This window comes from Melanostigma gelatinosum (assembly GCF_949748355.1).
Source record: "Melanostigma gelatinosum genome assembly, chromosome: 11".
Taxonomy (NCBI): Eukaryota; Metazoa; Chordata; class Actinopteri; order Perciformes; family Zoarcidae; genus Melanostigma; species Melanostigma gelatinosum.
In genome coordinates, this window is record NC_136644.1 from 20,321,282 (window position 1) to 20,348,120 (window position 26,839).

General features: G+C 43.2%; 1 protein-coding gene across 2 annotated transcripts; it reads left to right on the top strand.

Moving 5' to 3' along the window:
* Window positions 1-570: 570 nt before the first annotated feature.
* fhip1aa (FHF complex subunit HOOK interacting protein 1Aa) lies at window positions 571-25,042 on the top strand. Of its 2 annotated transcripts, none has more exons than XM_079279054.1 (13): window positions 571-765; window positions 9,161-9,221; window positions 11,044-11,260; window positions 14,636-15,316; window positions 16,843-17,001; window positions 17,163-17,249; window positions 17,346-17,513; window positions 17,963-18,042; window positions 18,220-18,422; window positions 19,387-20,379; window positions 20,466-20,644; window positions 21,455-21,575; window positions 22,621-25,042. In XM_079279054.1, the coding sequence occupies exons 3-13, from the start codon at window positions 11,156-11,158 to the stop codon at window positions 22,809-22,811; spliced, it is 2,967 nt and encodes a 988-aa protein (XP_079135180.1). In that variant the 5' UTR covers window positions 571-765; window positions 9,161-9,221; window positions 11,044-11,155; the 3' UTR covers window positions 22,812-25,042. The 2 variants fall into 2 exon arrangements, with proteins under 2 accessions (XP_079135180.1, XP_079135181.1); XM_079279055.1 differs by having other exon boundaries at window positions 16,843-16,992.
* The last annotated feature ends 1,797 nt before the right edge of the window (window positions 25,043-26,839 follow it).

Genomic DNA, 26,839 nt, shown 5'->3' on the forward strand with positions numbered 1-26,839 from the left:
ATCAACTTGGCTGGGAATAAGAGATATTTGTACCAATAAGACACAGAGGCAAATGAGACGAATTTGTCACATATAGATTTGATTCATCCTGCCCTTGTACCTCCCCTTCTTGTCCAGCAGGTGGTGACATACTGTAGAAATCTGAATTTTCGAATCATATCTGTTATTTTGATCGCGTCTTGATACAATTAACCATGTTTTCTGTACCTGCTTACAGATCATTAGGATTAGGCTGAGTTTATAAAGTACAGCAATGAGATTCTGCATCCAAATTAAGGTTTCAACTGCAATATGCAATCTGTTTTTATTCAGAGGGGTGTTGCCTCACATTTAAATGGATTAACCTTGTCAACGTTTTAACCCAAATATTATTTACACTTTACAGTGAGCTATTATTACTGTTATTATTCATAATTTCTCCCAGGTTCATTCCTCACGAGGGGAACTAACACTCCTCCAGTGGATGTGGGCCTGTTGTGTCTCAGTGGGAGGAGCGTTGAAAATGAGGATTAATGCGATTTCACCTATGTGTGTGTGTGTGTTTATGTGCGCGCGCCGCGGACCAGGTTAAGTAGCTCGATTACACGTATAATAACTCCGCGTGCTGGAATGAAAGGGGGACATTATGGAGCTGTGACAAGAAGCGACTCTGCTATTTATTCCTGAGAAGAAACACCGGGAGTGTGTTTGAGGTGAAACCTGCTGGTCGACGACGTTCAAACTGCTGCGCGCTCTTTACAAAAACCGGAGAGGATCCGTCCGACGGTAAGAGACAAAGAAAGAAAGAAGGAAAAAGTAGTGTAGCTTTATCTCACATGTTATATGATAACACGGCAGGGACATTGCTGGTGTTGTTCGTCCATGTGCGTGTTTTATTTGACAGTTCTGTGATTGACATGTGCGGGTGGGTTGAAGGGTCGGGTTTCAGGGCAACCGGAGGTCACTGCTGGGTTTACTGGGGGATTCCCAGTGAAAAAGGACCACTAGTGCATCCTTCTAAAGTGAAATAAGTAAAACACCCTGCCGTGTCCACTTTGCCTCCCTGTTGTGTCCTCACCATAGAGACGAAGTGGACCCGCCCTGTCTCTAATCATAGCTCACAAGTTCTGCATCTTCAAGTCGCAGCTTAGTTACATGTTTACAAATATATCTAGTTTCTTAATCTTGCGTAAACTTGCAGCGTCTTTCCTGTATTTTATCCACGCGCTGTTGTTTATCATCTCCAAAAAAAAGAAGAAGTTATTTTACAGCCACAAAGAGCAGGAGTCTGACGTGTAGCCTACCTGTCCTGATTCGGATTCACCTTTCGGGCTCCTAATGAGCTTTGGCCTCGGATGTTCACTGTGAGGGAGGCAGAAAGCAGCCGGTGTTGAGTTACACAGCAAACAGCATTAATATTTCATGGCTGGCCATCCCGTGTGAGTGTCGCTGCTTTACAGGTGCTCTCTTCCCTCCTGCCAAATCAATGTGACCCACAGTCAGCTGATGGAAACTGAGCGTTTGAGGCCATGGGGGGGGGGGGGGGGGGGGGATGATGATGTCAAACATGACTGTTTGTTGTTCAGGTTTTTCCCTCTCTCTGTTTCATCCATGTATCCCTCAGCTAAAGGGAAGTTATATTTCCACCTTGTGTGTTTGTAAGTTAGCTGGATATTTCAAAAGCTGGTAAACAGAAGGATATTTCTTGGGGCTGCAATTAACTCCTGAAATTATTGACTAATCAGGTAATTCTTTTCTCACATAAGTAGTTATTTATTTTGCTGTTATTAGCAATTATTAGCTGTTATCATAACATTGTATATTTTGAACAGTTGCTCTGGAGATGGTCACTTTCAAATCCACTGCCTCCCTCAACAAACAGCCTTGTTTTTCAGAGAGTCCATCCTTGGGTCACATGATAACAACTGAGCCATCTCCTCCTGAAACTATTTTGGTCTTTAATTTGAGAACGAGTGTCCTCCACAAACTTCTGCATGTCATCATCAAATGTGGCTGCCGTGGTCTTAGAAGTGCTCCTCGTGCTTTTCTTTCTTTTTCTTCTGCACTCTGAACTGTGCAGCTCTCAGGGGGAAGGGATGTAAATATATCAGGGTATTTGTAAATGTCGTCATTTTTAAAGAATGTGAAATTGTGAGGTTTTCATGATTTGTACGGAAGCAAGTTAGTGTGATTTTGCTGTTGTGTTTGACAAAGCTGCACTTATTCACTGTTTCATAGAGAGAACTTGTTTATATTTGCACCGTCTGATCTCTGTTGTGTACATAATCGGTTACATGTCGCAGGTCTCTGGCTGCCTCTGAATCAGTTCCACTCCAGAGACCACAGTAAAAAAAAAAAGATAATGTAAATCCCTACAAATCTTCCCATTATTTTTCATAACGATGTCTGAAACCGGTTGGACATGAATACTGACATGCAGCAAAGAATGCAAGGGAAGTTTAAGATGTTACACATTTCTGAGTAACGTGTGGCTAATCGGTCATCTGTATGATTACCAGTGATGTTCAGAGGGGATTCAAATCTCATTTAGTGGGAATTCTGTTTGGTTGACATCAGTTTTCAGACTGATCAACCAAGATCTTCACAAACAGGATCTCTGAGTCTCCATCGCAGCATGCTCGTCTGTGAATAAGTGTCACGCTAATGTCATTAGATGTACAGGTTCAAGTTTGTGATTGCAATTGGATTTGCTTCACCTTGCTTGTTAGAAAGTTAACTGGTGTTTTATTGTAGTTATTGCAAAAAAAGAGGCCAACGGGACAGTTCCTTTGTTTAATACATGATGCGTTTGCCAGAACCTGTGGGAAATTTAGATGGAACAGGTGCTGCCGTCACCATACCAGCAGGTGTGTGTGTGTGTTAACATTTCCCAACACAGACACAGCCAGCTCAGCTTTGTCCCCTGTTTGGGATTAGCCCCACGCTGACCCTGAGAAGTAACAGACGGCATGAAAGCTATGTGGCGATAGCGACTGGCAGTATTTCTCAGCGGCTCAGCCTATAATATCACCATTGGCTTTTTATTTAACCTCTTTTATTCCATTTAAATAGTTCAACATTTTCTTTCTTTTTGAGTTTGGTGGGAAGGTTGATATCCCCCTCATGTCTGTGTTGATGGTGTAAAGCTACAGCCGGGAGGTAAATAGCCTAGCTTAGCTTAAATAAAAGTGTGCTGATTAAACAAATTGGGTATGTGTTAATAAGTAAGCTTTGCAGGTGTTTGTACGCATAGTTTTGACATTTTAGAGCACATGTGTCAAACTCAAGGCCCGCGGACCGAATCCGGCCCGCCACGTCATTTTATGTGGCCCGCGAATCCGCCAGCAAAAAAAATAACAAAAAGGTTTTTTTTGAAAAATAATTAAAAGGTAGACTTGAAAATAAAACCATCCCCATGGTCGAAATTGTGAGATAGAAAGTTGTCTGTGTACCGACATTAAAACTATCACAACAGGTAGACAGGAGAGGCAACAGCCCGAAAAGAGGTTTTCCAACGATTGAAAAAGGTCGACAAAGAATCCCAAAATGTCCACGAAGAGAAAAATGTATGCAGAGGGAAGAAAATGTAATGAAAGATGGGAAAGTGAACACATGTTTGTGCTTCAAGGAGAGAAACGGGTCTGTCTTCTGTGTTATGAGGCGTGTCGGTGATGAAGGATACAATTCACGTCGGCATTTTGACACCAAACACGGAGCTAAATTTAGCCTCCAAGAAAAACATCAAATTGTCCAAGAATTAAAAGGCAGACTGAAATCACAGCAGAATATATTTACACAGCTACAGCCCAGTGCATGCTAAATGGGAGCTGTTCTCCCCGTGCTTCTAAGCCTATGCTAGTTTCGGCTAACGACGCTCAAACTTTAGCTCCATTAAAAAAAAACATACAGACGCCAGCGTGGTCTATTCTGTTGTTCAGTTAAAGTACATATTGGCTTATTTGTTGGCTAATCTGTGTCCCAGCTTAGTACGAAGAATCAGCCTCATTGTCCTGGCACACTCTGTGTTGTCTTTTTAAAAAAGCTTCTATTTCGAGGGAAAAGAATAGAGATCATCACTGAGTCAGTTTGAACTACTTCTGTTGCTGTCGTCACTGACATAAAGTAAAACATAGTTGTGCACAAAGTCTAAGAGGCCAGTGTTTTTACAAAGTGCCACCAGCAAGTACATTAGTTTGCATCTACTTTGCCATGAAAATATATGAGAAACATCATATTGTAGAAGTTGTTTTAAAAGCGATAAAGAGTCTTAAAAGAACGAAAACAGGGAAAACCGGTTCGACACAGGAAAACAGGTTTCCACACCCAAACTAATATTTGACCCTGATGAGCCTGGCAGGCTTTTTCATATGTTCTGTATTCCCTTAACTATTTATTCTTTAGTTAGCTGCATATCAATGGCTGTTTGAACCCTCTTTTCATCCAGTTGGCTAATTGCATGAGTGCAGTTGTGCAGCTCGCTCTCATCTCTCTGGGAAACCTCTCTGAACTTCACAGACATGCTGCATCTTTCTAATTCTAATGACTTTGGTGATCCACCGACTTTTCCTCTAGCGCCAACCTTAAGGCTGACGTGTTTCTGAGTAAAATGTCTCGACAACTGTTAGCTGGATTGCCGGGAAATTTGATACACACGTTCACGTACTCTAGGACAAATTGTAATACCTTTTGTGATCCCGGACTTTCCGACCTTGCGTCATCGGCAGGTCTAAATGTCTTTGTTGTATTATTCCTGCAAAACTAATTGCATTCCCATCAGCGTCACCTGCACTTTGTGTTTAATGCTAATTAGCTAACGTTAGCACGCTGACACGCTAAACTAAGTGAACAAGGCAAACATTAAATGTCCTAAACATCGATATGCTGGGAGACTGTTGCTATGCTAATATTAGCATTTAGCATAATGTACATTCACAGGTGTGTCTGTCTACAGGAAAAGCCTGTCTCTCTATTGTAGGCTGAACTCTCTTTCAAGAGAGTTGCTGTTTGTGAACTCTTTGATTTTTATCAAAAGGGTATAAGGGCTCTTTTATCCTCTTGTTGGCTTATATGGGTGATTATCTTCTTCTTCTATTGAGCTCAGTTTTTTGAACGGTGTATTTTCCCCCTCTGGGTGTTTGGTACTGCTACCTCCCCCTTCTTCTTCTCCCAGCTTCACGAAGCACCTGCGTGTGTTTGAATATGTTAATGTTTCACCCCTTGTGATCACTGAGCATTATGGTACCAGCAGCCTGTTTCTGAAACCAGTTTGGAGATGAATACAACGGCCAACAGGGTGTTGGCTGTTGTATTCATGTGCATGTGAGAATCTGCAGGCATGCAGCACGGAGCAACACTATCTGCCTACATAATCACAGTCTCATGAGTTATTTACAGTCATTATTCAGCACCTGATACTTCATATGTGGAACAGTATGATGGAGTGAAGTTTATAGGAAAATTATCAAAACATTGATTTTCTTTTCCTTCTACTTCTTTTTACAGTAGGCCCCCAAAATAATAACATAAATAAATGGAACTATTTCAAATGAATACTTTTGATTATTCTTTTTGACATTTAACGGCAACAATTACAATGATTAGATTGTTGTTTGAGATGTCCTTGTGTCCCTTTGTTGTGTTGTTGAATGGCTGACTATACATTGTTAGACCAGGCACTGTCTTCAGCAGTAGCCCTTAAATATTTCATCAGCTACTATCACTTTAATGGGCCTGTCTGTCACTGTGTTGCCATGGCGGCCACCTCACTGTCAATTATGTAATAAGGCTGGTTCGACTCGAAAAAGTCAGACTTTTCTTCTGTTCCGCCATCGAGCACCCAAAACGCCTCGCAGACACAATGTCTTTTTGAATATCTCCTCTCTAAAGTCTCTGGAATTGAGGTTTAAATGTCCTGTTTTGCAAGAAATATGATCTTTATTCTGAGTAAAGGGTGTGTCCTGCCTCTAAACTATTTGTCCAGATGACGCCTGGGAAGACAGAAAGCTGACAATACCCGAAACCAGATCAGAAAAAAACTGACAAAACCCCTTGAGGCGTGCATTTCTCTCCTTTTTCTTTTTCTTTTTACCCTGTTTGCTCCTTTCAGCCCTGGGCTTTTATCTCTTCTTTCGTTTCTTTGCAAAGCACTGAGGTGCAACACAATTGTTCTCACTTTGTCCTCATGTTTACCTTGGGAGTGAACAGACGAGAGCCCGTTGCTCCCTTTGCTGCATCAAAACGGAGTTTTCAACCAAAAACGATCTCCGTCCACACGGTGTTTCAGCATCGTTTTCGAATTGATCTCCGTCCATACTAACGCGCCAACACACAAATATCACATGACTCTTCACGTACACTGGGCATGCACGTGGGTGTCGATGTAAACAGGAAGTCGATTGGTTGCTTGTCACGATCAGGCTTTGCCTTGTGTGTCTTTGTGTAACTTCACCCTCCTCACTCTACCGCCATCATGCCCCGTGACATTGCTTCGTTAAAATGAAAAGGTCGTGTTTGATACTTAAGGTCTTCCTCTATGAACTCAAACAGACACAGTTCGTGGAAAGTTTTCGAAGTTTTATTTTTCAGACTAAACGTCAGTTAAACGCTGCAGGTCTTGCTCTATCTCTCTCTCACACATCACATTTACTTTAAAATCAACACTTGCACGTAAAGGTTTACTAGATTATTGGTCCATAAATGTGGTCAACGCCCGTCTCTCACTCGTTCCCTCTCGGTTTCGTTGTCTGTTCTCACTCGTAGCTCTGCTGGTGGCTTAACTATCTGTCCTACTGGAGAGCAATCACTGTTTTGTTCCTTTACATTTTACCTATGGACTTCACAATAGATGTGCAGAACAAAATAAGCATTAATAAGGACAGGAAAGTCCTCCGTTTTGTGTCCAACACCCTCCTCAAAGCCGCTAACCGTGACTTCAGACGTCCGCTCCGTAGGGCTGATAACGCCGCTGGTCACGCCGCTCGCTAATCGCTCCAATAACAGCTGCTTCCTCCGTAATGATGCAGACTTCAACTGAACAACAGCTGCTAGTAAAGACAACAAGGTCAGCAACACCTGTAATCAGTTGTGCATGTTCAATTAACCTGATAGTCAATCGGTAATCAATGTTGTTTGTGAGCTTCCGGGTAAGGGTCACGTGATATGAGTGTGACGAATCAGGGAAGGACACGTCGTGACTGCTAAGAACCAATCAAGTAGCGAACGCGGGTGTGGACGCTCGGTGTAAACGTAGCAAAACGTGCGTTTTAAAATGGAAACTGAGTAGTGTGGACATGGCCTTTGTTTCCAGCTGTATCTGTGTAGCGATTTATAAATAATGACTTAAACCGATGCAACAATTCACAGTTGGAAAGGCATGACATGGTCCAGCAAAAATGGATATTCTGTAACAATTTCATTCATGGCTGTTATCTAGTCTCTTGTTAATAAGAATGAGCCAAAAAAATACTACTTTGCAGGAATAAATGGGGGCATCGACTCATACTTCAAAAACACGTCACCTTACAAACAAATGGCAGTAAAAAGAACTGCGTTTCTAACTGTTGGTGTGACTGAATACTTTGCTTGTGAGACCTTCAATCACGGCCCGACATCACAGAGTGAAAAACAAGTTAAAAGAAGAAGAGAGGAATATAATTCGTGCGCCAAAGCGATATGAGAATCCGGCGGAGGCTTGTGTCGCAATGACACTGCTGCGCCGGCAGTTTGAGACTGTAAACAAATATGCAAGCCTGCATTCTCATGTCAACATTCGGCTCTCAAGAACGAATTATGTATTTTTAACACCCTATATTTTAGCATGTGCTCTGCGCGTCCCATTTCTGGCTCTACTGTATGTCAGGTTATTTTGAGCAAGTAGAGCAGTGGCTTCTGGGTAACTGTGACAACATGACAGCAGGTACTGTAAATGGGAGCACGATGTAGGTCATGACTTTCATTAGCAGGCCCTTTCACTGGGTTAGTTGAAAAAGCATATTTTAATCTTCGGCCTTTGTTGCATATTTCAGACCCTCGTTGGATTCTTCGGAGTGTTTTAAGATGCCGGCACTTAGTCCTAGTTGTGGTAAATTGATTTGCTTGATGCTGTATCCGAGTTAGTAGAGCGGTTCAGCCTTTAATCACATGGTTGGAGTTTCTGAGCTCCACCGATTAACACGTCTAAGTGTCCTGAACAAGACGGCGAACTTAAAATGAAAAGAACAGTGAGTCCCTGTGAGTTACATTGAATACAATGTCGATCTCCATGTCTGTACTGTGCTGCTTGGAGAAAAACTGCAAGTGCGAGTCCCATCGAGAGGCACAAAACCAGCCTGCAAAACGCAATGAGTGTTTGATGACTCTCCTTTTTAACACACTCGCCCACACACGCACACATCTCCATCTGTCTCCCTCGCACTCTCTGTTTACGCGACGTCACGCTTTTATGAAAGATTGCATGCTTTCCAAGAAACCCACATTTGTTATCGGCGGGGTCCAGACCTTTCAGAATCGGCCCACTCCACCGGTTTTGAGTCGACTGGAAACTGAGTGTAAAGAATGGATCGTTCTGTGTGATATCAGGCAAACGTTTTTCGATTCTTACCGTCCAAAAAAACCAGCAACTTCAGAGTTTATATGATCGTTATGTTTTAATGTACGTGTGATTTTAAACTAGATTGTGAGAGTTTTGCGGCTGCTGCATTACGTGACAGGATTTCGCACGATGGCTCGGTGTAACTGCTGGAGAGGGCAGTTGGCCTCGCACTGTAGTGAAGGATGCCAATTACATCACAACACTAATTGGAAGAGACAATAGTGTTTTTCTGCCACGACGGAGGCGTCATGAGGGTTTGATAGTGATGTTGAAATCCTGCAGAAACATTGGTTCATTCTAAACTTTGTATGCACGTAAAACACTGTCGCTGTCATTTTTCTTGCGCCTCCTCCTTCTCTCTACGCTTTCTCTCACCATATTTTTCCTCTTTTTCCTCCCTCCCCCCTCCTGCTCTCCCCTCCCTCCCCCTTTGAAACCTCCTCCCTCTCCATCTCCGTCCAAGAAGCGTTTCGGAGGAGCTTACTCATGTCCAGTCACTTCCCACCATGCCTAGCCTCTCGCACGCATACTCACTTCCTGCTCCTCTCTTTGACATGTCTTCATCCCTCTTTTTTTTTTTTGTGACAACAGATCAAGAATGAGCTCCTAGTCTGCTTGGCGACGCGTCCCTCTTAAAGATGGTTCAGCAAAGGTATGAGAACACACACACACACACATTCCTTCTCAAGAATCCAACCACCTCTCTTCTAACTGAAAGCAGATGGTGAAAGTTTTGACGATGTGCCTTGTTGTGCCTGAACTTGGTGGGGATGTTTCTGCCTCACTGGGGCAAAGTGGATTCAAAAAGAAGGGGTTGAGCTGTGATTGGTTGAGAGGCACATTTAGGGGCAGGAGCTAGAGGCTCAGATTCGGTGTTGTGGCATGCAGCTGCTGCGTGTTTTTCAGTTGATCCTGCGTTGTGTTGTGTGAGTGTTTAACTCTGTCCCGGTGCTGTGTTCGTGTTCAGAGACGGACAGACGTGCACCATATCGTGTCCTTTATAGTATCGCCAGCGGCTCGGCTCCAGGGGTGTTGGTCAGCCGTTGGGGCCACCTCTTTCATCCAGAATTAGAAATCAGTTGGGTGGGTTTAGATGGAGTTTTGTGAAGACAGTCATGGTACCCTGAGGATGACGCCTACTATGACCACCATGTGGCTTTGAGTGAAATGTCTCAACATCTGTTGGATGTATTGCTTTGGAATTTGGTTCAGATATTCATGTTGCCCAGAGGATGAATCCCAGTGGTTTTGTTGATCTGACGTCATTCGCTCTCGCGCAATCGTCAGGTTTTGGACAAATCTAAATGATATTTGTCTGATTCTTTGGTTTGTGACCTAATATCTGCAACAGTGTTTGGTGATAATTAGCAACTGTTAGCATTAGCTTTGGTCTTTTCTGATTTCGTCAGTAGTTTTTAATGCTTTTTTTCATGCTGAATGACTTATTTCCAAGAAACCTATGAGCTCTTGTAAACACAACATTTAAAGTGGTGCTTTTGAGTGATCCTTTGTGGAGAAACTCTGTTTTACAGATCTGTCGATTAAATCGATTAGTCGACTAAGTTGCAAGCCTGAAGACTCTTAATCTCCTTGGAGAGATTATGTGTAAAATCCGTTGAACTGTGATTTATGTATATATACATGTGATATAATTTCTAGTTCTGGTGATGGCAGATGAAAACATTCACTGTCTGTAAGCCGAGGAAACACGGGCAGATAAGGCACATCCTAACATCCTTCCTCTTGAAGTGCAGGTGTGTTAATGGAAACCTCGATGATTTTTTTTTTTATCCTCACATTATCCAGTCTGTTCCAAGTGGTGTCAAAAAAAACTTCTGTCTCATTTAGCAGAGTCAATCTTTCCAGGAATGTCCTCTCCAAGGGAAGCAATCAAATAGTTCCTTTCTGGGGTAAAAAGTGGGCATCTTCCAAATTTCCATGGTGCCAATGTGAGTGTTGGAACTGGTCTGCAAAGCTGCCCTCAGGCGATTTTAAACTAAAATAATATTTTTTTTATGCAGACAACCAAAGCAGACCTGATTTGCATAAATATGTTATATTTTCCTCTCTCTGACTCTCCACATTCAGCCAGAGTTGTTCACACCCAGTCGCCGTTCGCCTTCTGATGTCAAAAAATGTTTCTGCAATGAGTGATGTCAGGGGGCCTGCAGGAATCCACTTTGGGCGTCTTAGGTAGTCCAAAAACAATTTGACATCTCAGTCCGAAAGTACAGAGTGCGGCCGGCAGCCAAAGTGGAGCGAGATGCGTCTCTCCTCTCCTCTGGTCATTGGCCTTTGCCTGTTATTGTTCTCTCTCCTGCATACCTGTCATAGCTGCTGTCTAGCCATGCAGAGGGAGAGAAACGCACTACAATCTCCAGTCATATCAGTGCGTCTGTGCTGCTATTTTATGAATCAACCTTTTGTGAGCTCTGTGTATAATCCTATCTGCTTTTTCTTTCCTGCATCCTCAGGTCCTCTGTGATGATGCTTCCTCCTGTGGTTATGGTTGCACCAGTAAGCAGTCAGGAATGTCCCCCTTCTGCCTCTGACATGGTTTAACCCACGCATGATCCGGTCACCGTGATGGCCTCCATGGTTGCCAATGGAAACCCAGATGGGCAGTCTCTGGTCTTAAAAGGGGTGGATCCAGAGACCTGCATGATTGTGTTCAAGAACCACTGGTCTCAGGTAAACGCCAGCACTAAATCAAGACCCCTGCAGCTTAAAGCCCAGCTAATCCCTCCGAGCGTATCTGGTGTCAAATGTAATAAAGCCACAGTAGAATTCAGCTTAATTTATCTGTTCACCCACAAAGGGTCAGGCCCCACACACTGACACACCAATGCAGACATTAAAGCAGCTAACACTTAGTTGCCAACACACTTTTCTAACCCCTTTGTGTCTGGCCAGTGTCATTCTGTGTAACGTTTTGTTCATCTCAGTGTGGGAGGAGTAGTAGAGGCCTCACTGGCTGCCAGGACCCACAGGGGTGAACAGGGACACATGCTGCTGCAAAGAGCCAAACGTCTGAGACAGGCCGCCTCCCCGCTGCCAATGTTCCACTGGCCATAAGTGCAGTTTAGTGCTGCGGGGAACGGCTCTGGAGTCAGTTTCTACGGTCGGTGAGGTAGTGAAGAAGAGTTTGTGCAGCAGAAGGCTGTTTTTAAATTAATCAGCTGAATCACAACTTGCATATTGAACCACTCACAAAAAGTGTGATGTAGAAACGTTAAACCTTCAGGACACAAACACTGAGAGTGAAATCTTCAGTGAACAGTGTCATCTTGTATCCAGTCGCTAAACTTTTTGGTTCTATCTAGTTTTGTTGGAATAAATGAATTGTACATGCATTGTGCTGGCTGTATCTGTTATTGTAGTTGGTGAATTCAGATTGATGTAGACGAACTGTGCTGTAAGTCAGCCTATTGTTTTGAATACAAACCTGTTGAAGTGGGTAGGAAGCTTTAGCAGGCTTGTCAGTAGAGTCCAGACCAGTGACAGACTTGGCACTGAACATGATGGTAAGCGAACCATTGTAGCTGTTTTTTTTTACTCATGCAAAATGTCTGTCTGGGATTCGTGTTTTTAAAATATTTGTACGGTTTCACTCATTTCTTCACCAGTCCCGGCCTGACTATGAATGAGAACTCCCTGTTCAGATTAAAGCTTGTTTTGCTTTCGGCAAACTGGCGGCACCATTTCACTCCTGCTGAGTCTTATTTCCATGCTCGGCTTATCTGTCGAGCGATAAGAGTGCTCTTGACTTTGGTTTCAGTTCGGAAAACCTTGAAATGCGAGTAACATGTCGTAAGTAGTACTGGCCTTGTCCCTCTGTAAGAAGCTCTGTCTGTTTCATTGGCAGATTAGGTTTATGTTCATTTGCTGTGTCTTATCTGCCGCCCTCCAGGCCTCACTGAGCTCATTGTGTTTGTTGTGACATGCAAAGTGATCGTTGCGTTGCTGTGGCTGCCAACAATCTCTTACTTATGACGGTGAAGAGCCGTAGTGACGAGGAACAATTGCCCTGGCTCCTTACATTCCAGGTTTACATTCCACATTTTAATATGAATGAGTTTCTGTTTAGTGGCGTGGACAGTTCCATGTGGAAACACCCCCATCCAGTGTACATTTAAAACCATCTTCAGACGTCCGAGTTCAGTTCAATTAGACTTGTCGAAGCTCCCGTCCCTCAGGTGAATTTGCTTTCTGGTGGTTTCATTTCCTTTTTGGGCTTCTGTCAACTGGAATAAAAGCACATATATATTAAGCGTGATAAAAGTTTAAAACATATTTGTTTTTTATTCAATCTTTTCATCCCAATTCTCAGAATAATATTTGGGATTATATTTCAATGTTAACACCTTTTTTAAAAAATTGGTAATTCAGAGCACTGCCGGAATTTGACGCTGCATATGTCGTCTTGTATTAATAATTCACAAGATATGCATCAAAACACTCATGTGTACTGTATAAGCTGACTAATGATAAAAGTCCAATAGCTTTAAGGAAAGACACCTGCATCAGCAAATTTAAGAGTGATGACAAAGTGTTTTTCTTTTTAAACGCTAAATGCTAAATTCTATATACCAGTGTATTTTAAAGTACAGGTTCGGGTTAAACACATGCCACAGATCAAAACTGAACTCTCACTTCAGTAGGTGTGTTTTTCTAACCTTTAATTATTCTGGGAAGTTTCACTGAAGACATACAGAGTTTAACAGATTTACACCTGGAAACTCCCCAGTACTAGTCTGAAAGGCTCCACTGGAGCGGAAAGGGCCTTGCTCAAGGGCACCACACTTCTGGTAATGAGGATGTGGCAAATACTTTCAATTTCCCTGTTTAGATTGATACTGCCAGTTGTGGCTTGTGATGATTACATCTGAAACAAAGTGTTCAATTCTAACACTTTCAGATCCCTGAACTGGAGATACTATTCTGGCCCAAGTAACCAAAAATGAGTGCTTTAGGCCTACTAACAGCTACTTTGCTTATAATACACATATTCTAGGCCTCATCGGTCAACCAACCTTTAAGGTTCTCTATACTCAATTCAGAGTAAATATTGCCTCTCAACAGCTCTCTACATAGTGCCGGCTGAGACGTCAAATAGTTGTTTGTTGCTATATTAAAGCTCTGACCGACAGCGTACTCGTAAGTGTAGCTCCCACCCTCCGGTTCCCCCTCACGTAAACACTGTTAGCTCTGCCAGCACTGTCACTGTAGTTTGCACTGTTAGCACCGTTAGCCATGTGCTACCAGCTCAGGCATCGCAATGTTGAGAGCCGTCGAGAAGCAATCAATATATATATGTATAGTGCGTATATATATGTGTCCAGTAAGAACAATCCTTCCTTGGTCAGAGAGCTTGAACTGGACTGATCCCACTGGGCCCCAAAGGGCTGTGCAAACTCTGTTCTCTTGTTTCCATCAGCCATGCCCAGCCCTCTTGTGCACAACCAGTTATTGTCATGGCTGCAGTATCAGGCCGGGGACACTGGCTCCATTATTGTGCCTCTGGTTTCCACGCAGCCAACACACAAGGGAGGGACTGGATACACAAAGGACTGTTTCACTGTGTGCTACCAAACTGAGTTTATCTGTACTGTGCTGCCGGTCTGTTTACACCCCATTATTGTTGATGATTAACCTGTCGGGAAGAAGGCAGTGGTTTCACAGAAAGTGTCACTTTAGCACACGTCTCCAATCCAAGAGTCGACCGCCACAAAAAGCATATTAACCCACGGAAACCTGGCCTCATCATTGAGTGAATTTATTGATTTTTTTTTGCAAAACTTGTGTGTTTTTTTTTTTTTTAAAACCTTCCACCAAAAACGTCCTTATCCCTTAGCGCTTTTTAAAAAACAATCTAATTCTACAAGCTATGGCTTTGTTTCTTTCGAATTGAATGCCTTTATGATATCCAAAGCATAATAGCGTATTCTTTGCAAAGTTAGCTGCAAATGTTGAGAACTGCAAAGCTGTTCTTCTTGCATGCAAATCAAATGATATGGGGTTACAATGTGTTCCGTTGCGTAACATTCTTCTCATCTCTTATTCTAGGTGGTGAAGATCCTAGAAAAGCATGATCCCCTGCGCAGCAGCTCCACCCTGCCCTCCCTCGGTGTCATCAACCTCGGCGCCGGCTCAAGTGGCGGCCCTCGTTTCGGCACCATCCCCGGAGACGAGGCGAGCGCGGTGCAGAACTATGTGGAGCACATGCTGTTCCTGCTGATGGAGGAAGAGAGCGGCCAGGTCGGCGCCATGGGCCCCATCCTGGAGTTCGTGGTGATGGAGAACGTGATGGAGCGTCTCTTCGTGTGGAGCCTCCGCCGGGAGTTCACCGACGACATGAAGCTGGAGCAGCTGAAGATGTACGAGATGCTGGTGGGCCAGGCGCGCCAGCCCCTGCTGCATCACAAGCCCATCCTGCGGCCTCTCATGATGCTGCTGTCGTCCTGCTCGGGCACGGCGGCGCCACAGGTCGAAGCCGAGCTGGTGCTGCTGCTCAACCAGCTGTGCTGCGTTCTGGCGAAGGACCCCTCAATCCTGGAGCTGTTTTTCCACACCAGCGAAGACCAGGGAGCCACCAACTTCCTCATCTTCTCCCTGCTCATCCCCTTCATCCACAGGGAGGGCACAGTGGGCCAGCAAGCCAGAGATGCACTGCTGCTCATCATGTCGTTGTCTGCTGAGAACGAGCGAGTGGCCAAACACATCGCAGAGAATACCTACTTCTGTCCGGTTTGTCCCTCTGGCAAATTACCTTTACCTTTTCTTCTTGCTGTCATTCACCTGGTGGATTTTAGTACCTGTGAATCTCCTCTGACTGAGCCCCTCTGTTTTTGATTTACTTAACTCAACCTTTATGTGTGAGGAAATGTTGACTCTTATTATCTGACAGCTACTCAAACAATCATCCCAGACTCCAGTGACCCTTCGGCGTCATAATCGGGCAAATAAATATGCAGATGAATTCATGGAGCCACTTGAAGCGAGGTTAAACCATCTCATTGAGTGTTACGAATGTCTGGCATTCATAAGATTAAGGCACGGTTGCAAGATAATCCCACGTAAATAATGCCATTTACCCACGGCTGCAGACATCGCAATGAGAAATAGCTTTTGATGTGATGCCAGTTTAACAAGCGACGACTGAATTTAATTGGTTCCGCTGGCAGGCGACAAGGATAATCCTATGGAGGATGTATACATCAATGCAACACTAATGATGCATCATCTTACAGTGTAATTACTCTGCAATAGACTCTGTTTTTTTTAAATCCTGTAAATACTTGAACACCTCTCAGAAAAGACATGTTAATACTGATCATTTGTTACATGGAAAGCCTGCTGACATTACGGAATTAATTAGTGACCTAATTACCACATCATGATGATTATGAAAGGGAAATTATTGGCGATAAAATGTAACCGCTGCTCAAATATGTTTATAGAGCTGACCTGTCGGAGGTATGAATCCATATGTATGCTGTTTGAGGAGGAGCTGGCTGGCTGATCTGTACTGAAGGCTGCTGCAGTGCTGTGTTTACATCTGCATTGCATTATCACAATGCAAAAGAAGAAATGATTTACAAAAGTATTTTGAATTGCAGTGAGCAGTCACACATTTATAAATCTGTTGTGTGAAGCCGACAGTAAAGCTGCCAGTCAAAGATGTACTGTTTATGCTAAACACTGCCTCATTAATGTTTAATGAATTCCATAATATTCTCTCTGTTATCACTGTGTGTCAAGTTATTTTTCATGAGACTCGCATGATGATGATATATCACATGATGCTTTGCGGCACAGCGTTTTTTTGTTCTACAGTAAAGTACAGGTAAAAATATTTTTCACGATTCACTTTCATAATGACAACGCTAACATGCTGATGTTTAGCAGCTGTAATGTTTACCCGTTCACTGAAGGAATGTTCTTAGTTCAGCAGGTATTTAGTCATAAATCAAAAACGCCATCTTGTCTTGATGATGATGATGATGCTAAAATATAAAGTCAAAAATCCAAGTTATAGCAAATCATCCTGTGGCGATCCAAATTTTAAATTGCATGACAATCCATCCAATAGCTGTCAAGAATGTTTCACTCAAAACCGGTGGCACGAGAGGAAAAGTCCGAGGATCGCTAAAGTCAACACATTTTACAGGATTAGTGAAAACCCAAATCAGCTATTGACTGTATCTCGATTCGAGAATACGGTCACATTTTATGTGATGTTGACTTGTCTCTCTCTCTCTCTCCCTCCTCAGGTTCTGGCCACAGGGCTGAGCGGCCTGTACTCGTCTCTGCCCACGAAGCTGGAGGTTCCCAGTGCGGACTGGCACTGCCTGCACAAAGAGGACTGGCTCCAAATGCCGTCCCTCGTCCAGTTTCTCAACTCGCTGGAGTTCTGCAACGCTGTAATTCAGGTGAAAACGTGTGGCGACTGACACACACACTCGCACACAAAGCTCTCTGCCACGTGAAACATTTACAAGCTTACACGGTTACAGGGGTGATTCACACGCGGTTAAATGGCTGCAACCTTCTGCTTGACTGCACTCTTGACTTGGTGTGTGACTGTTCCCAGGTGGCCCACGCGGATATCAGAGACCAGCTGGTTAGCTACATCTACAACGGATTCCTCGTGCCTGTCCTAGCACCCGCTCTCCACAAGGTTGGTACTCTTCTTCCTTCTCGGAACATCACTGACAATTGTTCCGCACAAACACACATTCTAACTGACTGACTGATGATTTCTTCCTCTGTGAAGTTGACCCTGGAAGAGGTGATGACCACCACGGCATACCTCGACCTCTTCTTGAGGGCTGTGTCTGAGCCGGCGCTGCTGCAGACTTTGCTCTCCTTCATCCTCCTGCACCGACATGAGAGCGTCCACATTTTAGACACTCTAGTCAGCCGCATCAACACGCCTTTCCAGGTACAGAGCGAACCCAGCCAACTGCCAACAACACCTCTGTACATGTTTAGTCTTAAACACACACACACACACACACACAGACAGACTGTGTAAATGTCCTCCAGTGTTTGCTGACAGTCAGCTTCGGCACACCTGCAACTCGGTGAAAAATGATAGTTGGTTTATTTATTTTGCGCAATTCAAAAAATAAATAAACAAACATACCTTGAGCCAAATTAAACATTGACTAACACGCAAATATTCCACATTTCAGCTATTTTCCTGTTTGCTTTTACCTTTGAAGTTTAATAACTCATCAAGTAGTCATGTTATAAAAAAACAAAAACCTCTCAATCCTCGACCTTCTCTCGGCAAAGCATTACAATGAGTTTCTGTTTCTTGACGAACCGACAAAGTTTCAGCAGTGGCGTAAAAATCCTCATTTGTTGTCATGTGCTTTGACTCTGCAGTTGGGCACTGTGTCCCTGGCGCTTTTCCGCACTCTCATTGGCTTATACTGTGAAGATGTGATGCTGCAGCTCATATTGAGGTGAGTGGCACACACGCAGACTCATCCCTGTTATGAAAGCAGGATACGAAGCAGGATACGTCTAATTGGTTTACGACACGATGAGCTTTTTACATCGCTACCTCCCGCCGTGCCGATTTGTGTTTCTTGCTCACGCTGGTTTTCCTAACGGGATCCGTTCCCTTTTTGCCTCCCCAGGTACCTGATCCCCTGTAATCACATGATGTTGAGTCAGAGGCGTGTTGTTGGGGAGAGGGACTGCTACTCTGTGTCAGCAGCCAAGATCCTGGCATTAACGCCGTCCTGCTGCTCCCCCGATCACAGCCCCCCGCCTCTCCGACAGCTGGACTCCATCCTCTTTTCCAAAGGTGCAGAGACTCCCAACAACACCAGCGCCACGGGTAAGAAGTACGACATGTTAAAAGACACTTTTTTTTTTTTTTTGTCTGTTTTTTTACAGCTTCGATCTCATTTTCGCTAATTTAATAATTTCAATGGGTTATTATAAGATTGTACTCAAAGTAACTGCTTACATCTCCGAACATGGAGACATTGCTGTCCAATAAGATAATGCAGATTGTAAAAAAGCCAACTGGTTTGTCGAAACAATGTAGGGCAATCAAAAACTACAAAGAGAAGACCCAAGTTGTAAGACACTGGAAGGATCATTTTAAGCAGTAAATTAGCTTATCACGAAAAAAAGCTAATCATTAGCTGAATTACAAAGGGAAGCAGGGTGACATAGTGTGTTGCCCTTCAACCCTTTTTAAGGCCTTGAAAAGGTATTCACTCTGCTGTCAGCTGTGAATACACTACTTAATGCTTTTGATTTCTTAATGTACTGGATGTGCTGTAGAAAAGCCTAAATGAATAACTGCTTTTCAGCAGTTTTTGTGATCTTCTTTTACAAATGTTTCCTTTTGTTTTCGTTCCTTTCAAATCCGCTGCAAAGTGAATTTGTCCAGCAGCTTCTACTGTTCATCACCCTATTTGAGCGAGTGCATGTTATAACCTCAGTAATAGTGGTGTGCAGACAAAACAAACTGAACAGACGGACGGGAGGAAAATGGAAAGTCATTCACAGTAAGAGTGCTAAAACCCAATAATAATAAAGAGTTACATTTACTAAATCTGTGCAAACATGGTTTTGAGTACAGTGCAAGGTGTTGATGCACATTTATCTGGGACATATAACAGGGATTTTATGAGTATTCCATCAAATAGTGAGATCTCCTGCTGTATTACATCACTTTACCCCCTGTAGCTACTTGTCAAACTCATTCGTTCTGCTCCGCATGGACGCTGCGCTGAGGCGCTGCACGTCAGCTTTTATCAACATTTCCTATTCTGTTCTTTCTCCTCCAGAGGAAAGGGAGCGCTTCTTAGAGGATGACGATGGCTCCGGTAACTCCTGCACCATCGGCTCAGAAATCTACCTGGATGTCAGTTATCTGCATTACCTCTACGACGCCCGCCTGAGCATCAGCAGCTGCATTCAGGCCTGCCAGGTTTGGTCAGCCCGGTACGACGGCGAGGACCCCCCTCCTGAGAAATACCAGCCCGGCGTCCTCGAGGAGCCGGGGCTGAAGAGTAGGCAAACCCAGATGGCTTTCAAGCGCGTTCCGCAGCCGCTAGCGCCTCGGCCCCGCCCTCCGCCGAATACAGAGCTGCCCTCCACCACCACCCAGCTGGAGCTGGAGTGGGACGATAGCTACGACGCGTGCCCGGTGCAGACCGCTGAGGCTGCTGCGGAGACTAAACGTCCACAGCGGCCTCTTGCGGAGCCCCCAAAGCACATCCAGGAGATGAGGAAAACAGCCGTCATGCTTGTACAAGGTTCCTATATTGAGGAAAACGAGTTCCAGGACGACGGCATGGTGTACGATCTCGTAGCCAAGAAAGACACCAGAGATGCTGAAAGCGGTAAGCTCAAATCCAGCGGGTCTGAATCGAAAGAAACCCAACCGGGATCCGCAGAAGTTCCCCTAAAAAACGGACTCAGTTTAACACTTCCAACCTCTGTGATTGCTGATAAAAATACCTTGGACACAAAGGCCAAAGGTCAGACAGATTGTAATTCCCACCTCCAAAACACCACAGCTGCCGAGTCGGGTGACGACCTTTTGGCTCAGTATGAGGAGCTCATTCGTACGTTGGACACTAAAGCAGGTGGGAAGCAGCTGAAGCCTGATGGAGAGTTGAAGAAGCCTGTCACGCCTGCAGAGGAGGATGAGGAGGAGGAGATGGATTTCACCTCCTTCTCTGCTGAGACACCAGAGCCAGAGAAACTGCATTCACCCTTTGGGCCCAAGTTTGTCAGCGGAAGTGGCGGAAGAAAGCAGTCGGCACCTTTTACCGGTAAGTGTAAGGGAGATCTTCACAGCAGTGTCATTACTCCCCAAAACCGCATGTTAACATGCTGTTCATGATTATTCTTCCTGCAGGTCCATTTGTCAGTGTGCTGATGTCTCGTCTGGAGAACATGCAGAGTAACTCGCTTCACGTCAACTTGTTGTTGACGGGCATCCTGGCCCAGTTGGCGGCCTACCCTCAGCCCCTGTTGCGCTCCTTCCTTCTCAACACCAACTTGGTCTTTCAGCCGACCGTTCGCTCCCTCTACCAGGTAAAACGGATGCGATGTGTGTGTGTGTGCGTGTGTGTGCGTGCATGTGCAGGCAGGAGTGAGGCTTTTCTTTCCCTTCCTTCCCTTGAGGCGTGTGTACCATCAAGTCGACAGAATGAAGACAAGGAATGCAAATGATTTGGGTTTGGCTGCGTCGCTGAAAGATGTTGAAACTTGCAGTTGACCTTTCAAAAGTGAGATTTAAAGTTTGTCATCTGAGCAAAATGAAGTAAAGACAGCTTCCTCTTTTTCTCCCTGCTGAACAAGAGATCCTTCATCAATACAATCAGGCTGCTTGGTTTTATTAAAGCTCGGGTCGGTAACATTGGAGAAACCAGCAAGAGTACACTGAATTACTAAAAGTATCCGACCGGAAAACGCCTCCCAGTGTTGCCAACTCTTCCAATGAAAGGAACGAGCAGCACCAGCTCATGAAGTCACTAAAGCGAGTGAGAAAGTCGCCAAGTTGGCAACTCTTGACAGCCCCTCCCTTCAGGCCTCTCGCCAAAAATGATCATTGTAAGCGTAAACAACGAACGGTGCTGTTGTTAGTACTCACAGCTGTCAAGCTAGCAGCTTGTAGAAGGCTCCTGTGACGCACAATGAATGTAGAGGCAGAGTGCATTCCTAATCGCTTTATTTTGTCAGCTCATTTGATTTATTGATTTGAAATCGGGATGTAAAGAGAATTTCAACAAATAAAACAGTTTTAGTTTCTAAAATACCACAACCTAACTTAGATCTAGCTTTAATTACATCAGTGCAAACACTGCAGATGTGAATGCACAGTAATCCTCCGTTTCTCTTCAGGTCCTGGCCACCGTGAAGAACCAGATAGACGAGCAGGCTGCCACCAGGAAAGACTTTCCAGAGCTGATCACTGCCGCCCAACACTGGCTGCTGGCCAGGGAGTCTTCCTTCATAGCTGCAGGTGACGAACAGACGCGCCCACATCTGGAATGTTTGTGTCTACACCAGTTATGGCTGGAATCTGTGTTCTCACATAGATCTATAGCAGTATGAGTTATGCGTGAAAAGTATTCGAAACATTCATTTTAAATTCAGACGTGAAATCCAAGCAGGTTTCACTCCAACATTTAAAGGAATAGTTTGTACGGATGTAACAAACAATATATAATATTTGAATCAGTGAACATTAGAGAGGCTGGTCATCCGTTGGCTGGTCCATAATCGTGAACGCAATATCTCAGGAACACGGAATTCCAGTGTCACTGACACATTTTTGGCCATATTGGCATACAACCACCAATCAACCTTTATCTTTATCATCACTCATGATAATAATACACATTTTCTAATGTATTTGACTTTTTTTATTTATATATTACAGTAAACTGTGATTAATAGTGTTCCGATTTTGGAAAACAAATGTAATTCGACCCCCAGCCATCAATTTCATAATGTATTTTCAGTACGACAGTTGGCTTGGGATGAAACTTAATCGCGTGAGCATTGTTCTCATTGTTTTTCGATGACAAGAATATAAACTCTGCACTGTTGTTGAGTTCCTCGATGTCAAAAAATGTGGCGTTACAAAATGGGTCAAGTTCAAAACAGCTTCTGCATTCATTATCGGCCGCGTCTGTTGGGAACCATAATACATTCTACTTGATTTTCTTAAGTGATGTTGCAGTTGCGCAACAGTCTCAGCTCAACCCTGCAGCGTCAGGCCTGTGTTTGAACTACAAAAAAAAAAAAAACTTGTTTGAAGTGTGTTTGCAGAAAGATAAGAGCCAGAATTTTCTATGAAGAAAATGTCTCAGTAGGTCACCAGGGGTACTCCCCTTTCTTGTACAAAAGCAATTATTTATAAATGGAGAAATCCGTAACGGGAATATATTACGTTTACAAAATGTCTTCAGTTCCAGCTCATGCATGGCACAGAGTGTGTTCCTGCTCATACGTGATTTGTTTTCATTTTGTCACTGTTGCGCATTCAATCTTCATGTTCTCAGACAAAAGCAGAAGCTCCACCCACGGCGAGGTGGGAAGGATGTTGAAGAGCTCGCCGCCACCGAAACCCAAAGCCATCTCTCTGGATCGGACAGAAGTCTTCGCCACCGTCCTCTTCACGGAGTTCCTCAAAGAACTGGCTGCTATCGCACAAGAGCACTCAATCTTATCATACATTCCTATGGAAGAGTGATCGTGTCCTAGTAGAGTCCAGTTTAACTCTGAAAGACTTATAAGACTTATTTTTAAAGCAATGGTTTTCTGGTCTTTTTCAGGCACTACTTGATGACGAAACCTCTCAGATCCTAGTTTTATACAACTATTTAAAAAAAGAAATCATAGCACATTTTTTCCTAAGCAAAGATAATCAATTTGTTTTTCTGGTTCTGTAAAGTTCTGTTTGGCAGCCAAGAAGGAGGGGTGAACTTTGAGCTGTTAGCTGAAGCCTGCACCAGCCGATGATGCTCCTAAGATCGAGCTCCAGGTCCACCAACCAAAGACTGTCGAGAAAAGATTTGAGCAAAAAAACAGCAGCATCTCTTTTTGAAGCAATCATCAGCCACTTATCTGAACTTCTGAATGTCACTGCTCAGTGTGGTTCTGTTCAATACTCAGGTGGCTTCTCAGAGGGTTGCTGCCTCTTCGCCGTAGGATTACACACCATATTTGCCTCTGCCCCCGTTCGGAGGGCGAGCCTTTGAATAACGGGATTAAAATGTAATTTGAAGATTAACTGTCGGAGCCGACCGGCAGCAAGGCCGACATCGTCACACATCCAAACTTCTTATGCAAACTGTTACATGACAACTTTCTTTTGGGCAAAACAGGTGGGTGACTTTTGTCTTTGAACTTTGGTGTTTCCACATATCTTCGTGTGTTAGATGTACATTTGTTTTGGTGTTTTTCTGTTGAGTCATGGCGGTACCTCAGGAGTCTTTTTAATGCACCTTCTCTAGGAAGCCTTTTGGGCGAAGCGGTTTTTCCACAACGCACTAGTTTCTCACAATCAATGGGCTCCACATCTTCTCCAGACCTGACCTCCAAAACCAGAATTGTTCATGCTGTATTTAATTTGCCTTAATTTAGTGATGCTTTCCGATGTGTATATATTGTAAGAAAAAAACGTTCTAATGACACAGGACACGATGCAAATCAAGGATATTTTGGGTATAATTAGATATTTTCAGAATGGGAAGGGGTATTTAAGAGTTTCTATCGCCATATATTTTTTTCACGTGGTTATGCTAAAGGCTAGTTATGGTTTGTCATGTTCTATTTAGGGATTGTTTAGGGTTTAGTAGTTGTGATAAGTCTCATATCACCGCTAGGAGAGTCGTAGTTCTGCATCTGTTGGAAAACATCTCACATTGTAACGGTTAACTGTTGTGCATCGCCTTTATTTTAGTCCAGGTATTTCACATATTGAATTGAGATATTACAAGAGATATATTTTGTTACAGATCATACCGCTGTTGTCTAAATGAATTTACCAGGACAGAAATACTTCATAATTAGTGCCTATATTATGATTTCTGTTCACATTCTTGCCTGATTTCGAATGGATTTACACAGGAGTGGATTATTACGTTGCATAAGGGGAAAGGAAAGTGTGACGTTCAACATATTTTGTACCGCACCATTATTCCTCCACAGAAGACACCGCTTTCAAAAACGGTCTTTGTTTCAAACAAATGTTCTAGGAGAAAATAAAAATCCAACACCATCCATTCACAACGTGATACAGTTAATATGTGTACGTGTACCTGGGAAATAGAAAATATTTGAAAAAAATAATAGAATTCTATGTAGAAAAAATACATTGGAAATGATTAGAACTGTTTATTCAGAGCTTCGTCATTACTGCAATAATGGACTCCTTCGACAAAATCTAACAAAGTACAAAAACGTATAAAATGACACTGTTGATCATCATCTCATATGTCCAGCGAGTAAGACAAAGAATTGTGTTTATCTTTAGTCTTGAATCTGGATTGTGTGTTTTTGTTCCTCTTTAAATCCATTCAGTGTCTACTTGCAGTAGATCATGCAGTGGGGTCTTTTGTGTACTCGTATTGTTTGTACAACAATGGTTTGGAATTGTATATTTGTATCAATCGCAGACATTTTTCAGAGTGGTTGAAGAAGTAGTTCTCTCTGGTCAAAGAATGTTGCTGAGCGCTCGGCGTTTTTCACACTACGGTGTCGCTGCAGCCACCTCAACCAGCACAGATTCATTCAGCGCAGCATAACAATATCTGTTTTAGCAGCATTGTGGCATGAAGACTGGTATTATGACCAAGATTATAGACCAGTTTCTGTCTCAGTGGGTTTTTATTCCAAAGATTCAACCTTTCTTACATCATTCGGCCTCAGTTTTCTGTCCCAAGACCTAAAGGCATGCCTCTTTCAATAAAGTCAACTTCTGGTAAATGAAGCTGGATGAATGTATTTTGTTGACTTTTACCCCCTGTACTCTTTTAAAACAGAAAACCAACTGCTTCACTTGACACAATCAATACAGTCTTTCCTTTGTGCCAGAGGTGGTTTGTGGCTGTTTGTTCTGACGTTTTAATTTAATACACATTTCCTTTCCGGACAGGCCTCTCCCCCCCCTCAGAGACTTCAGTCAACTAGAGCTGTGTTCCAAATCACGTACTTTTTACTTTTAGTACGTACTGCAGCTGCCCTTACAAAGGACGTACTGCATGCAATATGCATTGAGTTGGGACGGATTACATCTTTATAACATGGCACCTTGAACTGTGACCCTCTTGCTCATATATCCCCTGCGCAAAGAATTGTGGGTTGGAATAGCCAGAAAAGCATGCTGGCTTGTGTACCGCAATGTGAGGCGGACGGAGACGGCTGTGAGTACGGGCATTGGAAAAGCAGAGTGGGGTCGTGTTCTCGGGTGAACACATGAGCTTGAAGCAAGCTCGTAAATATCCGGTTCATCATGAGTACTTAAATGCACAAGATTAACATATCTTTGCTAAAGTGTTACGAAAGCTGCATGAAAGTATGTCAATGTGGGATAAACTGCAGGAAATATGCAAAATATTGGGAATGAATTTGTGTCAAAGTGACTTTAAATCACTACATATAAGTCAACTGCACTGAGGGTACAAATGCAAGAAGCAAACTGTTGAGGTCAGGTAACGGCAGTGGTGTATAAAGTACCCAAAAGCCACACTTGAGTAAAAGTAAAGATACCTTACTGGAAAATGACTCCAGTAAAAGTCACCTATTAGAATACTACTTGAGTAAAAGTCTTAAAGGATCTGATATTTATTGTACTTAAGTATCAAAAGTAATTTTCTGATATTAAATGTACTTAAGTATTGAAAGTCAAAGTACAAGTAAATGCTGTTAATGAAAAAGCAAAGGGTCAGAATTTTGAGAATGATGAAGTTTATTCTTTTAAGTGCTGTGGCACCATGACCAAGGACATGGAGCTGTGTTGAACATAATTGGGTTGCTGTGATCCATCCAGGAGCAACAATGTTCAACATAATATATTGTACATAAGTATACTTTTGCATCTACTATGAACTTATAATTCTCCGAAAAGCAATATGACACTATGAAGGAGTTGTAACAGTGTGTTTATAAGTCTGCTCATTAGACTAGAGGATGTAGAGGAGCAATGCATAATATTATGTTCAGCAAAAAATATCCACTTGATGCATCAGGTCAGTGTTTAGAGAAAGGACACCTGCCTTGTAAACTCCTGATTTGAACACAATAAAGGTGTTGATCAAGCTGAATCTGCAATTGGGCGACTGCTACCATCATAACTCCATCTGATCATCCACAACATGACTCAAATATCAAAACATGATCAATACTAAAGCAGCACCGAAAGTAACCCAGTCATTACTTGAAACTAAAAAATGTCCTGTTCATCTTCAGAAGTCAATTCTATTAGAATGTCAAGAAGTTACATTGTATTACATTGTATAGAATCATTCTATACACTAACGAAGTAGTTCTACTTCGTTACTATACACCACTGGGTAACGGTCATTATGGTGTGTACTACAAGAGAAGCTGTAGATGAGGAGAGACAGACGGATATAAAAAGGACATTTAAGCATTGAAACAATTAAGATGAAGATGGCAATGCCAGAGAGAATCCAGATTTAATGCACCATGTTACAGATCTTATTAAAAAGACAAGTTAGGTGCTTCAGCCACAAGAGGGAGCTCATTGATCGCTCT

Coding starts and splice junctions, on each gene's coding strand:
- fhip1aa (XM_079279054.1), top strand. CDS start 11,156: ATGGCCTCCATGGTTGCCAATGGAAACCCAGATGGGCAGTCTCTGGTC. Junction 20,380..20,465: donor GCAGTCGGCACCTTTTACCG/GTAAGTGTAAGG, acceptor TTCTTCCTGCAG/GTCCATTTGTCAGTGTGCTG. Junction 20,645..21,454: donor CCGTTCGCTCCCTCTACCAG/GTAAAACGGATG, acceptor GTTTCTCTTCAG/GTCCTGGCCACCGTGAAGAA.